Below are 14,187 nucleotides of genomic sequence, written 5' to 3' on the forward strand. Positions count from 1 at the left end.
GTCCTTCTGGCCCTGTATCCCATATCTCAATGCCACAACGTAGACAGTGCCCACTTCCTGTTTCTTCCCATTCAGGGACGCCAGCGTGAAACTGGCCATGAGGGCAGAATGAGTGCCAGGAAATCAGCAAACACAAACTGTCCTCCGATTGTTCATCCATTTGCTCTAGCGGGCCCAGTAACGTCTCTATTTTGAGACTTGTTGCTACTGTGTTTGGCATATTGAATACGTCACGGGTGAGATACTCTCAAGCTTGCCAGGCTCTCAGAGAGGGGTGGAAGAATCGAACCTGGCTCGGCCGGGCTGGCTGCACGCAAGGCAAACACCCTACCACTGTGCTATCTCTCCAGCCCCATCAGCAGAGGCCACAAAGTAGGCTCTGCAGAGTGGGAGTTCTTCCTGAGCGGGCCAAGTTGAATATCCACCAGCACAGGACCGCTCCCCTGGCCTCGGAGCCTGACTCCCTTCTCTTCTTACTCGGCTTTGCGAGGACATCCAGATAGCACGCGCAGGGCTGAAGGTTGCGGACTCTACGCAGCCCCACTTTTATGCTGCTTTGGGGGTTTCATGGGCTCTCTGTTGCTTTTTTGTTTGTTTGTTTTGATTGTCAGGGATTAAACCCAAGGCTTCACCTAGGCAAGGCAAATGCTTTGATACACTTGATACACACTCTTCCTAGATGCTCATACGAGGAAACTCACAGTCACAGTCACGGTCCTCCCATTGTTCATCAATTTGCTCGAGTGGGCCCAGTAACGTCTCCTTCGTGAGACTTGTTACTGTGTTTGGCATATTGAATACGTCACGGGTAGCTTGCCAGGCTCTGCCGTGCGGGCAAGATACTCTCGGTAGCTTGCCGGGCCCTTCGAGAGGGGCGGAGGAATCGAACTCGGGTCGGCCATGTTGGCTGCGTGCAAGGCAAACGCCCTACTGCTGTGCTATCGCTCCAGCCCACGAGGAAACTTAGCCAGAAGAATATTTACTTTTCTTCTTGGTGCCTCCGTTTACTTATCTACAAAATAGAGAAACTCACAGACCTGGGCGGGTTAAGTGAGAGCTTGTACAGACAGAGAAGACTGCCCGACCGAGTCAAGTGCTCTAAGTTAGACCTGAGGTTGGCAGGCTTGGTCCACACAAGCCGGATGGGATGCATCTGCCTTTACTGGTCCGATCGTCTGTGTGGTGACTACTCAGCTGCCATCCGTTATGGCAAGACAATGAGAGAGGAGCAGGACAGTGACCCCACCACGCCTCCAGCAATGAGCCTGGCTCCTGGCCAGCACAGCCTGAGTCACATAAACAAGCTGTGAGCTGGCCTTGGCCTGGACAGCAGTGATTTACCCTACGGAGGTGGGGTTATTATTTCTGCTGTGCTGTTATCACCCACCTCTGATAAGTGAAAACACAGGGGCCCAGAGAGGTTAATATCTTCCCAGGGGTGGCACAACTAGCTGGCAGAGCCACGGGTCCCTCAGCCTCAACCCAGCCTCCTCTTTCCCATCAGAACTCAAGATTCGAGCAGGGCCCTGGGGCGGGCACAGTCCGGCCTGCCAAGACTCGAGGACCGAGGGGCCTGGAGAGCCCGGGCCGGTGTCTTCCCCGGCCTCAGAAAGCCCACACAAGGCTCTGCTGTGTCTTTTTGGCGCAGCCAACGGAGGAGAGCCCTTGAAACGCGGCAGCTTTGGAGCGCACAGCCCTGCTTGCTAATCAGGGCTGATTGCAGCCTTGAGTGGAATAGCAGGCGCGGGCAGCCTCACTTCATTAGCGCCGGAGCCAGGGCTTGGAAGCAGCTGCTAGACTCCTTGCAAAACGCCTGACGGGCCTGGGGAGCGAAGCAGGCACTCAGGAAACCTGGAGACTCCTCATGCCACAAGGGGGCTGGCGCAGCTGTGTGTGCGTGCATGTGTGTGCGTGCATGCATGTGTGTGCATATGTGTGTGTGTGTGTGTGTGTTGCTGTAGTTCCTATGTGGAGGAGGCAGGGAGGCTGGGGCAACCTTTACCCCAGGCCTGAGTGCCTCTAGAAGGAGGGTAAGTGTGTCCTGGGTTGCACACCTTGGCCCCCTAAGGCGGCATTCAAGTTCGCCCTATAAAGATGAAGGCAGACCCTCTACATGCACAGAGACACACGCATTTCTCAGCGTTCCTGCAGCTATGTGCCAACCCTCCGTCTCAGGTACCCCCATCAACCTCCACACCTTGGTCACCACCACCAGAGCAGTATAGTCTTAGGGTCCACACCTTCAGAGGACCCACCTCAGCAATCTTCCCATGGAGGGTACAGGAGGCAGGGAAGACAGCCCAGAGAGAGGTGTTACAGAACAGGTCAGAACAGGTGTCAGTGGAGAACAGGTGTTCAACCCGTATATTCAAGAAACAGAGTCTAGGGCACAGAGAGCCGCCTCCCAGTGGACGCCATTCAGGGCCAGTGGGGCTGGGTCAGCAAAACAGTCAGGGTCCATCCTGTGCACCCCATGTGCCTCTGTGCCTGCCCTCCTCACACTCCCTCCCAAGCCAGGTCCCACTTCTGACCTCCATGTCAGCCATTCTAAGAGACTCTTCTCTGGCACCAAGTGTTCACAAACCTGGCTCCCAGCTGCCCATCCTTCTCCCATTCCCACACTGGGAATGCCTGTCTCTGCTGGTTCTCTCGCTCTCAGCTCAGGACTCAGCTCTGTCACCCATGGGGGGCTTGCCAGGGGCAGTGCCCTGGGGACAGCAACTCATTAACTGCCCAGCTGCTCCAGAGTGGTCACTGCATGGCTACAAGGCAAGGAGGGTTAAGCCCCTCCAGGGCACCAGCCAACTGCCCAGGACCCTCTCTGGAGGACGTAATGCTCAGATGGGAGAGGGAAAGACACCCTGCTGCACTGGCTTGATCCTGCCACCGACTTGTGCCACGAGCTGGGCAAACCCCTTCTCTGGTCACAGCTTCTCCTGGGGTAACGCTGGGGGCTCCCGCAAGGAGGTGTCACAGCACTGTCCCCAACTGCAGCCACTAGCAGGGAGCACTACACTTAAAACTGGGATGGAACAGCATTTTCTTTTTCCGTTTATTTTCGTGTGTGTGTGTGTGCGCACGCGCGTGTGTACATGCGCGGTGTTTGGGCCTCACACCTCAGGGCTTACTCCAGATGGGGCTCAATGGACCATATAGGGATTGAACCTGGATCAGCCTGTGGAAGGAAAGTGCCCTACCAATTGTACTATCTCTCCAGCCCTGTAACAGAATTGTCTCATTTTGATGACTATAACGGTAAACCTAAATAGTCACCTGGGGCTGGCAGTCCCTGCAGTTGTGAGGCTTCAGACTCCTTATCTGTGAAATAGAAATGATTGTGGAGTCTGTCTCCGGAGTTGCAGTAAAGATAGTATGTAAGGGGCTGGAGAAATAGCACAGCGGGTAGGGCATTGGCCTTGCACACGGCTGACCCAGGTTCAATCTCCAGCATCCCATATGGTCCCCCAAGCACCACCAGGGGTGATTCCTGACTGCAGAGCCAGGAGTAACCCCTGAGCATCGGCTGGGTGTGACCCCCCAAAAAAAAGATAGTATGGAAGGTATAAAGTACAAAATACATATATAAAGTAGGTAGGCTAAGTACATAAAGTGCTCATGGTTTAGACAAATGAAAAGATTCATTTTAGCCATCTGTCTTCTCTGGGGCACCTGGACCCCTGAAGAACTAAAGGAAACCATGGGCTCCATGCCAAGATTTACCTGTCCCAAATCCTCAGGCACAGAACACAGCTTTCACAATACACACACATACACACGTACACGCCACATACACACACATGTACATGCCACACATGCATATACACTCACGTGCACACTCATCCACATGTATACACACGCGCACACATACCACACACGTGCACGCACCCACACATGCATACATGCGTACACCACACACATGCACACACATGCATACGCACATGCATACACATGCACACACAACACACATGCACAATGCATACACATATGCTCACATGTATGCACACAACATACACTCACACATATGTGTGCACACATGTATATGTGTGCACACGTGTACATGCATGCACACTCATGCACACACGTGTACCCACACACATACACACACACACACATGCACACACACACACCACAAACTTTGTCTCCAGCTGTAAGAGGTGCCACAGCCTTGAAGCCAGGTGGAAGGCGCCTCTCAAACACGAACGGTTCAAACTTCCAGCTCTGAAAGTCTGCAAAGCTGCGCGTTCTTCATCTCCTCCTCTCCCCACCAGCTCAGACCTCACGGAACACCCTCCCGACACTGACACTCGGGCCCGGGCACAGAGACAAGGTCCTGGACGTTCTCTCGAGCACGGAGGGCAGACCCAGGGCACGGGCGACAGGGCGGATTCTGTGAGCTCATCCCGGCTGAGCTCTCTGAGGCCGGCGTCGGGAGGGGTGGCGGGTGGGGGCCGCGCGGTGGCGGCAGCGGTGAGGGCTGTGGGGCGCGAGAGGGAGGCTGGATGGAACGCGCTATAATAGCAGCTTTGTCCTCCGCTTCCCAGCTCCCTGGGAACGCCAGGAAGATTATGAAACCCGGTGTCTTTGGGAATGCCAGGATATTAGCTGGAAAAAGAATAATACCAAAATAAAATAATGCTCGGGATGGAGACAGCAGACGATTAGCAGACGGAGCCAGGGCCTCCCGCTCGGCGCAGGGAGCCAGGCCTGGCCCCCGCAGGTTTCAGGGAACGGCTGCGTGCTGATGAGCAGACAGGCTCTGCCTTCCAGGGAGGAGAGCTGGCAAGACAGGCTCGACCTGCCGCGGGCCGCCCGGGCAGCAGAAGGGATGCTGGGAGCCAAGGGAGAGAGGAGGGGTGCTGCAGGCCTGGTGCTGGGGCCCAGACAGCCACAAAGGTCAGCAGTGCAGGAAGGATGCCCGCCCCCACCCACCATGCTGCTGGCCTCCTTCCTTAGACTCTGCCCCCCCACCGCTCCCAGCACGCGGGGTTCTCTGCAACGGGACTCTGCATCAGGTTCACCATCTGCTGCTCAGGCCGAGCTCCTCCATCAGACTCCGGGACCCTTAGGTGTAAGGTCGTAAGACCCCTCTCCCACCCCAGAACTAGGAAAATGTCTCACCTTTCCCTGCTTCCCTCTCCAGGACCCTGACCAGTCCCCTGTCTCCTCAGAAAGGTATTCGAACTGGGGGGCTGGGGGGAGCAGAGAACACATGGGAACCCTTCATGATGCACTTCAGTCCACACCCTCACACTTCAGAGATGCTCTCGGGGCTCATGCTGTCACCCTCACCAGGTACTGGGCAGAAACGGAGTGTCTGGGGCTAGCGCGGATGAGCAGTTGGAGATAAGTACGGAGGTTAGGGCACAAGCCTAGCAAGCACCTGAACGGGGCTCCATTCCCAGCACCAGCTCCGGGGTGGTCCTGGGGACCCCAGCACCACACAGCCCAGTAGTATTGCATCCTCAGGCCCCAGCACTGAACCGCAGACCAATGGGCCAAGAACTGCCAGAGGGCCTCAAGGCCTCCCAAGTACCACTTGGGAGACACCCCAAGAAGTGTGCGTTTTAACGGGCATCCCCGACGAGGCCGAGAGGTACTTCCTGTCATGTGTCAGGTCCTCCATCCTTATAGACCCCAAGAGGTTCCCATGGGGGAGGCCAAAGGAGGAGGCAGCCAGTCTGGTGTTCAGCCCGGCCGGCACCACCCAGAAGCTTCACAGCCTGTCACCCTCACACAGAATGAGTCAGCGAGCAACAGTGACCAGCAGGCAAAGGCCAGCCCCGTGGCAGGGTCAAGGCACGCCCCCCCCCAAAAAAAAGAAGCCCCCAAATGCCTGCCTTGCTGGGGCATAAGCACATCCAGCATCCAGATCAAAGGCGGCTAGGCTTGAGGGCAGAATAAAAGCTGCAGTTGACCCCAGTTTTGGGGTTTTTTTATTGTTTTTGTTTTTTGGTTATTTTTTATTATTTATTTATTTATTTATTTATTTTGCTTTTTGGGTCATACCTGGCGATGCTCAGGGGTTACTCCTGGCTCATGCACTCAGAAATTACTCCTGGCAGTGCTCAGGGGACCAGATGGGATGCTGGGAATCGAACCCGGGTTGGCCGCGTGCAAGGCAAACACCCTCCCCGCTGTGCTATCACTCCAGTCCCAGGCCCCAGCTTTAAAGATGGCCTTGGAAGGAGGCAGAGAGGGAGCGAGTGGGGCCAGTGCTGACTGGACTTCTCTTCATTCAGGTACTGAGTGGTCCACGCAGTTGTGTCAAATGGGCCCGCAGCCCTGTCCAAATGCTGGCCACACAGACAGACTTTCCGCAGCGGTGCAATCTCCAGCCCAGGGCCGTGGGCTCCAGCCACTCCCACCGCTGTCTGCTCTATGTCGGCAAAACCCCCAGGGCCTCCCCTGTGGGTTTCTCCCACAGACCCCAGACACATCCACGTGGCCATCAATCACCTTCCCAGGCCTACCCACCCCACAGGACTCCCAGGGCCCCTCCCTGAAAGAACAAACCGAGAGTTGGTTTCTCTGTTTCTGGGAAATGCCCCCCTTCCGTTCTCCCAGTCACCGAGCCATGAAAGCTTGGCAGTGGGTCCTCCAGCCTTGCTGGTCTTCTTCCCCCAGATCCCGGCCAGCCCCGGAGCCTGTCCACGCTTTCAGCCACGTGTCTCCGGGCACCTCTGGCCGGGTGCCCTCGCTCCTCCCAGCCCCTCACCTCACGGCTGACGTGTGGTCGGCCCGGAGTCTTCCCAGCTCCCTGCCCCGGGCCGCCTGGAAGGCAGCCCGCTGTGTGTGTGTGTGTGTGTGTGTGTGTGTGTGTGTGTGTGTGTGTGAATGTGATTTGCTGGGGCCAACTGTGAACTCATCACAGCCCCAGGCCCACCCCACCCTGTGGCCAGCCCAGGGGAGTGACTCCACCTCTACCCCCCACAGAGCCTCGGAGGTCCCCTGACACCAGCCCCCTCCTCACACTCTGCCACGCTTGCCTCCCCCTGTTCCCCGACTCCCACCCCAGTGGAACCTGGTCCTCTAACCCCAGGTCCCCCCAGGAGCACAGCCTCTGTGGTCAGCCAGGACCAGCACACGCCCCCGCCCACAGCACGCCCTGGCCCCTCCAACTCCCATCTGCCTGGACAGAGACCACGGACGGCATCTGTGGCTTTTCTCCCTGTCCTGTTTGGGTGTTGGATTCTCTCTCTCTCTCTCTCTCTCTCTCTCTCTCTCTCTCTCTCTCTCTCTCTCTCTCTCTCTCTCTTTCTCTCTCCACGTGATTCTGTCATAATCCGGCAATACTACCAACCACAGGAAGGAGGCCTGGCCCAGGGTAGCCAACCGGAACTTTCTCTTCCTCAGTCTCAGCTCGGGGACTGATGTGGGGCTGGACGGGTCAGACAGATCCGAGCCCAGTGCCCGGCTCTGTGAGAGAGCAGCACTCTCTCCTCTGGGGGCTCAGGGTTTCCAGGCAGAGGGCAGAGGATGACGGCGGGCGGGGCCGGCTGTGCTGTTTCCCCAGTGGGATGGAATTGGCCTTCTGTTTCGGCACCGTCTTTGCTCCCAGGCAGTGTGAGAAAGTGGCCCACATGGAGAATCAGGTGGCCTCGGAGGCCTGGGCACTGGGGACCCCGACTCAGTGCCACATCCGGCCTTGCCTCCGGGGCTTCTCAGCCCGCAGCCCTTCAGGCCCTTTCCTGTCTTGAGCCCACTGGAGGTGAGTTCCCATTTGATGAACATAGGTCCTAGCTCTGGGGCCGTCTGCCTGCCCTGCTCAGACCCCCATTCTGCCTCTGGGGCCGGCCCAGGGCTCTACCCCCCACCCCGCAGCAGCAGAGTCGTGAGGAAGACAGTGACTCTGGTCACAGGAGAGCCCTGCCACACATACACACATAATATCTCTCTCTCCTTTTCCCTCTCTCGCTCGCTCTCTCTCTGTGTCTCTGTGTCTCTGTGTGTCTCTCTCTCGCCCTATCTCCCTCCCTCTCCTTCTGTCTATGTCTCTCTGTCTGTCTCTCTGTGTCTCTGTCTCTCCCTTTCTCCCCCTCCCTCCCTCTCCTTCTCTCTTTCTATCTCTCTCTGTCTCTGTCTCTCTGTCTCTGTCTCTGTCTCTCCCTTTCTCCCCCTCCCTCCCTCTCCTTCTCTCTCTCTATCTCTCTCTGTCTCTGTCTCTCTGTCTCTGTCTCTGTTTCTCTCTCTCTCTGTCTCTGTCTCTGTCTCTCTCTCTCTCTGTCTCTCTCTCTCTCTCACACACACACACACACACACACACACACACACACACAGAAGCCACCCGGGCACTAGTCCCCTTCCATCCTGCTCATGCCCAGTTGAGCGCCTGCTCAGAACCCATAAAGCCAAGGCATGGCCATCTCCTCAGCCTCCCCCAAGGACGTGACTGGGGTGGGGCTCCTTCCAGGCCCTGTGAAAAGGCATCTCTGATGGCATCTGGCCCCAGACCGTTTCCTCTCCTCTGGCCCGCCATCCTGACTGAGAGTGACAGAGCCATCCTGCCACTGTCCAGCAGCCCCATCCGTCTCCGTTCCCCTCCCAGCAGAACCCGGAGCTGCGGAGAGCCCTGCAGATGTGTGTCCCACCCCAGCCCAGCACTAAGACCCACTGCTCCTCAAGCTGCCCAGACCCACATGCACACACACAGCTGCCACACAGTCACCAAATCCGATCTGCCAGCCACCAGAACTGGGGGCTTGTGCCCCAATGCCAGCACCAAATCCCCCATGGAGCTGCAGCCTTGGCTGGATTTCTTCTCTTTGGTTTCTGGGTCACAGCTAGCAACACTCAGGGCTTACTCCTGGCTCTGCACTCAGAGATCACTCCTGCTGGTCTTCAGGGGACCACATGGGGTGCCAAGAACTGACTCCAGGTTGGTCACATGCAAGGCAAATGCCCTACCCACTGTCCTATTGCTACACCCCACCTCCCACCCCCAGCTGGATTTCTGAAGGTTGATTTCCTCGTGGGCTAGAGTGACAGCACTGCAGTAGGGCATTTGCCTTGCGCACGGCCAGCCTGGTCAAGCCAGGTTCGATTCCTCCGCCCCTCTCGGAGAGCCTAGCAAGCTACTGAGAGTATCTCGCCCGCACTGTAAAGCCTGGCAAGCTACCCATGACATATTCAATATGCCAAGCACAGTAACAACAAGTCTCAAAATGGAGACATTACTGGGCCCGCTCAAGCAAATCAATGAACAACAGGAAGACAATGACAGTGACAATGACTTCCTCCTGGAAATCTCACCCTCTGTGCCATGGGTCCCCTGATCCACAGCGGCACACAAGCTACATCCTGGCGCTCACTCACTGCTCCCTCTCAGACAGCTTCGTGGGGACACCTACCTCATCTCGTCGGGGGGGTGGGGCATGTCCTCAGAGAGTTGGCTAACTCAGAGATAGGCTGACTACTCAGGGGCCTCTAGGCCCTTCTAGTTACAACCATGGACTAGAGCAGACGTCCTGCCAGACCAGGCCAGCTAGCTCACCAGGTCCCCGTGCCGGGTCGGGGCATCAGGAGGCCCATTCCATCCCCCATCCCCATCTGACCACTTGAAAAAGCAGGGGAACCAAGAAAGGAGCTGCTTCCTATGAGGGGACACCGTGGTGCATCCACTTTCCCCGCAGGAACCCGGAACTGCAACCACAGAGGGAGCTCGGTCCAAAGGGCAGAACTGCACCTCGTCTCTGAACAGCCTCGGAATCAAGTTTGCCCCCCCCCCACCCACCATCCCAAGACGTACCAGCGCCCCCTCAAGCGCAAACACGGCTGCCGGTCCCGTCTTCTCCAGTGGCTCCATGCGGCGGCGCCAGCGGCGGCGGCGGAACGCATCCGTCTTGCGGTACTCCAGGTGGAACTTCCAGCCAAAGAGGGAGGCATACTCCCAGCCCTCGCCTTCTGCTTCTGCCTGCCTGTGCTGCATGTGGACCACAGGGCACATCAGAGGCTGGCGGCCGAATCTGCAGGAAGTTGTGGGCTGCTGTGCCCTTCCTGCCCTCTGCCATTCCCCACCCACATCCTCACCCGAATCCTCCGGCTGGGAAAACCCAGGAGGACTTCTTGGAGGAGGGAGGCTCTGAGCCACTTTAGCAGTGGGTCAGAAAGTCAGGGGTAGAGAAGGGAGCACCAAATAAAGGGTGTTGGGAGGACCATCCCAGGATGGGAGATGCATGCTGAAAGTAGACCATAGACCGAACATGATTGCCACTCAATGCCTCTTTTGCAAACCACAGCTCCCAAGAGGAGAGAGAGGACAAAAGGGAATGCCCTGCCATAGAGGCAGGGGGGGATGGGGGGAGGAGGGGGGGAGAGATACTGGGATTAGTGGTGGTGGAGAATGGGCACTGGTGGAGGGATGGGTACTCGAACACTGTATGACTGAAACCCAAGCACAAAAATTTGTAAGTCTACAACTGTACCTCATGGTGTTTCACTAATAAAAATTTTTTTAAAAAGTCGGGGAAAGAGGCCTTCTGGGGTGTGGGCAAAAGCAAAGAATCAGAAAGAAAAGGTGCAGTAAACTGCTGAGAACACTGGGAGATGGGTGCTTAGTTAGTTTGTTGGATGACATGGCGGTTACTTGAATCCAAGATTTTCTTCTCCACCATCCCAGCTCACAAATAAATGGAAGTGTCTGCCCCTCAGAGGCAAAGCGGAGATCTGAAATGAAGTTTCCCAGCCTATTTCTCCCAGAGACTAGGCCTGGGACTGGGTTGCGGAGGGTTATCATGGCCTGGGCCACGAGCCCAGGGACAGGTCTCAAGGGCCAAGTTCATGTCCCTGAGGAGGGAAGTTGCTGAGGAAGGTGCCTGGCTTCACCTCCCTGCCCTGAGCCAGGAGCCAGGAGCGGGTCCAGCCGGTTCATAGCACCGGGAGAACAGTGGGCCAAGCACCTGTCCTCTCCTGGACCCAGGGACATGTGGCTCTAGACGCCCATGAGACAGGACGACCGGGTGGGGAAGCCTGGTTCTGGGTCCCCCGCTAACACCTGCTGAGAAGGGGAAGACTCGGCTCAGAATTGGCAGGTTCCAGGGCTGTGCCGGACACCGGCAGCTGTGAGGCTACAGGAGCAGCGGGCGGGCAGGGGTGCAACGTGGCAGCTGGGTCTTGCCGCTGGGCAGTGCTGGGGGGCTTCGGGGATCCATGTGAGTTCTGGCATCCGCAGCCCCTCCTTAGGGAACTGCTCAGACGGGGCAGAGCAGGCTCCCGGGAGACTGTGTACCCCAGACCACCACCCTTGTTTCCCCATGGAGAGCTGGAGCACAAACCCCACCATGTACCCACCCATGAGGATGGGTGTGTGGCTCTGCAGAGGGCCTGGGGGCGTGAGGGGTGCATTTCAGCAAGCCCTAGGGCAGGCCCATGCCACGTCGCCCAAGACTGTGTCCCAATGTGTGCAGAAAGTAGATAAAGGACCAAACATGATAACCTCTCAGGGTCTGTATTGCAAACCACAATGCCCAAAAGTAGAGAGAGATTGTGGGGAATCATGTCTGCCATGGAGGCAGGGGGAGGGTGGGAAAGGGGGGTTATACCGGGGATATTGGTGGTGGGGAATGTGCACTGGTGGAGGGATGGGTCTTTGATCATTGTGTGATTGTAACCCAAATGCGAAAGCTAGTAACCGTCTCACAGTGATTCAATTAAAAAATAAAAATAAATAAAAATAAAAGACTGTTACCCAGCCCCTGGCACCCCTGAAAACACTGCATCATTTAACTGGAGGCAGGAAAGTCCCCACCTCAGGCCCTGCCACATGGACACAGCCTGACTGTGTCTTTGTGCCTGGCCACGGGCGAGAAACTGAGTGTGTGGCCTTCCATAGCTGTGGCCGTCTCTGAGGCCTGGGTGTGATCATATATGTGCTGGGTGTGAGGTAGGCGTCGGTGTGTGCTGGGTATCATCTAGGGGTACCTGTGTGTGCCGGGTATAGTCTGTGGGCATCTGTGTACAGGTGTGATCTGTGGGTGTGTGCCATGCTGGTGTGATCTGGGCCTTGTGAGTGTGATCTGTGCGTGCCTGTTGTGATCTGTGAGTGCCTCTGAGAAGTCTGTGGGTAACTGTGTCATTTTTGGGTATATAGTTGAGTGCTGAGGTGACCGTGACATGGTGCATGTGCTATCATCCATGTGTATCTCCACTGAGTCATTCTACCCGGTCATGCCCCAAGCACCCCTGCCTGGCCCTGCACCCCCAGCAGAGCAGCTGTGTCCCAACCCCAACCCCCTGCCACCCCCACCTCTGACTCACCTTCTTGAGCGCCTCCATCTGGCTGAGGTCCCTCCTGCGCAGACGAACCCAGCGCCGACGCCGGTGTGTGTAGTACATCTTCTCAGCAGGGACCCAGTGCCGGGGCTTCCGGTCAGGGGGAACAGCGATGCTGTACTCCCAGCCTGGGCGGGGCATACACACCCTCAACTCTCTCCTGAGCCACCCCAGCACTCCCAGATGCATGAAACTACAGCTCAGGGTGAAGTAACCCCAGGATCCCCACCACCACCACCACCTAAAGTCTCCAGTGAAGGGCCATGCACCCCCCCAAACCCCACCAGGATGCCCAGGATGGGGTCCCCAGCCGGCCCCGCACGCTGCCCACCATGCTCATCGACGGCCCGATTGAGGTCTGTGGACCATTCTTCATCTTCCCACTTCCAGCCCAGGGGACACTCGATGTCGTCCTTGGGGAGCACCTTCTCCCCGTTCTGGGGTCACAGGGAGAGTAGGGAGGATGAGAAGACACGGACATTGCCATGGAGGCTGAGGGGCTATCCCAGCCTGTGTACACCACAGCGACCGCCCCCCTCCCAGCCCATGACCCAGAGGCCAACTGGCTGGCTCAGGACCTGGGGGTGGGGGTGGGGGCGGTGAGGGGGAGGAGCATGGCTCAGGCCCAGCCCAGCCCCCTGCCCAGGCTCTCCACCTACCACGTCTGTGTAGTTATCACTCATGTAGATCCACTGGCCACCCGGGAGCCGGGTCTGGTTCTCAAACACCTCCTCCACGAAGCTCAGGTGGCCGGCGTCTGGGTCATGCAGCAGGCTGTGGGGCGGGAGGTCCAGAGCCTCCGCTGAAGGGACCCTCAACTGCAACCCCCTCCAGCACAGCACTCACCCTGTGCCCAACAGTAATGAGAGGAGGAGGGGAGCGGCCGACAAGAGGGCCAGAGACCCAAGGAGGCAGGAGGGAGGTGTGAAGTTCGTTGGAATCGTGTGCATGAGTTCCCATTACTAATAGTACCACGGAATCTCAATCCTTTTTTTTTTTTTAATTAAGTAAAAAGAAGATATGGCCAGGGTGGAGAGAGACACCCATTGCCTGGAGGTGGCGTGGGGAGGTGAGGTGAGCGCAGGGTCAGGGGACAAAGGTCGTGTGCACTAACAGGCACCCCACCTTCCTATTGGGCTCTGGTCTGTGTTACACTCTGATGTTTTCTGCTTGTCTTGTTTTGGGGAGCTCAGAAGCTCTGCACTCAGGAGTGACCCCTGGCAGTGGTCAGGGGCCCATATGTGGCCCTGGGGAATCCGCACAGGGTTGGCTGCATGCAAGGCAAGTACCCAAGCCCTGAACCGTCTGGGCTTCTAATTCAAGTATATTCAAGGGGAGTGGGGGGAAAAAGTCAACCAAACTGGAAAGAGGAGACCGAGGCAGGTCTGAGAGGCCCTGGGAGTGTCTCAGAGCCCCAGGCCCTGGCCCTGAGGAGGACTAGGAGGCACACATGGGTTTAAAGGAGGTCACTCCAGCTTCCTGACAGAGGACTTCATGGTGGCAGAGCTGAGGCCAGCCCCGTTCAGCCAAGGGCATGCTCCAGTCCCGAGCACAGGTGTGGGGAGGAGGAATACAGGGTGCAGGGGGCTGATGCACTTCAGGGAAAGGAGTTCGAGGGTGCCCTAGCCCTCGTTGCCCGCAACTCACGTCTTCTCTGGACACACGAACCAGTCTCCAGCCCAGGTCCAGCCGGTTGATGGGCGGAAGCTCTCCTTGGGGAGCTTGATCTTGCCCGTGATATCTGAGAACTTGGGGTAGGTGAGGCCCGTGGTGCCCCAGTTCCCGACCAGGGCCAGCTTGGTCTGATTCTCATACTGAGAAGGGAACAAAAGAGATGTAAGGGGTGGGGTGGGGGGATGGGGGGAGCAGTAATGGGACGCGGGCGACAAGGGGGTGAGAGGAGGAGGGGAAGAGAAGGAT

The 14,187-nt window shown here is 57.4% G+C and overlaps 1 protein-coding gene across 16 annotated transcripts in view; it reads right to left on the reverse strand.

Moving 5' to 3' along the window:
* The window catches only part of DYSF (dysferlin), a 223,830-nt gene that overhangs the window by 100,526 nt on the left and 109,117 nt on the right, over nucleotides 1-14,187 (reverse strand). For all 16 annotated transcript variants that reach the window (XM_056123866.1, XM_056123861.1, XM_056123864.1 and 13 more), the window contains 5 exons: nucleotides 13,915-14,081; nucleotides 12,927-13,041; nucleotides 12,599-12,704; nucleotides 12,253-12,395; nucleotides 9,746-9,919 (listed from right to left, as the gene is read on the reverse strand). In XM_056123866.1, coding sequence (XP_055979841.1) covers nucleotides 9,746-9,919; nucleotides 12,253-12,395; nucleotides 12,599-12,704; nucleotides 12,927-13,041; nucleotides 13,915-14,081 — 705 coding nt within the window. The remainder of the gene's footprint in view (nucleotides 1-9,745; nucleotides 9,920-12,252; nucleotides 12,396-12,598; nucleotides 12,705-12,926; nucleotides 13,042-13,914; nucleotides 14,082-14,187) is intronic.

Source organism: Sorex fumeus, unplaced genomic scaffold (genome assembly GCF_029834395.1).
Source record: "Sorex fumeus unplaced genomic scaffold, SorFum_2.1 ptg000006l, whole genome shotgun sequence".
NCBI lineage: Eukaryota > Metazoa > Chordata > Mammalia > Eulipotyphla > Soricidae > Sorex > Sorex fumeus.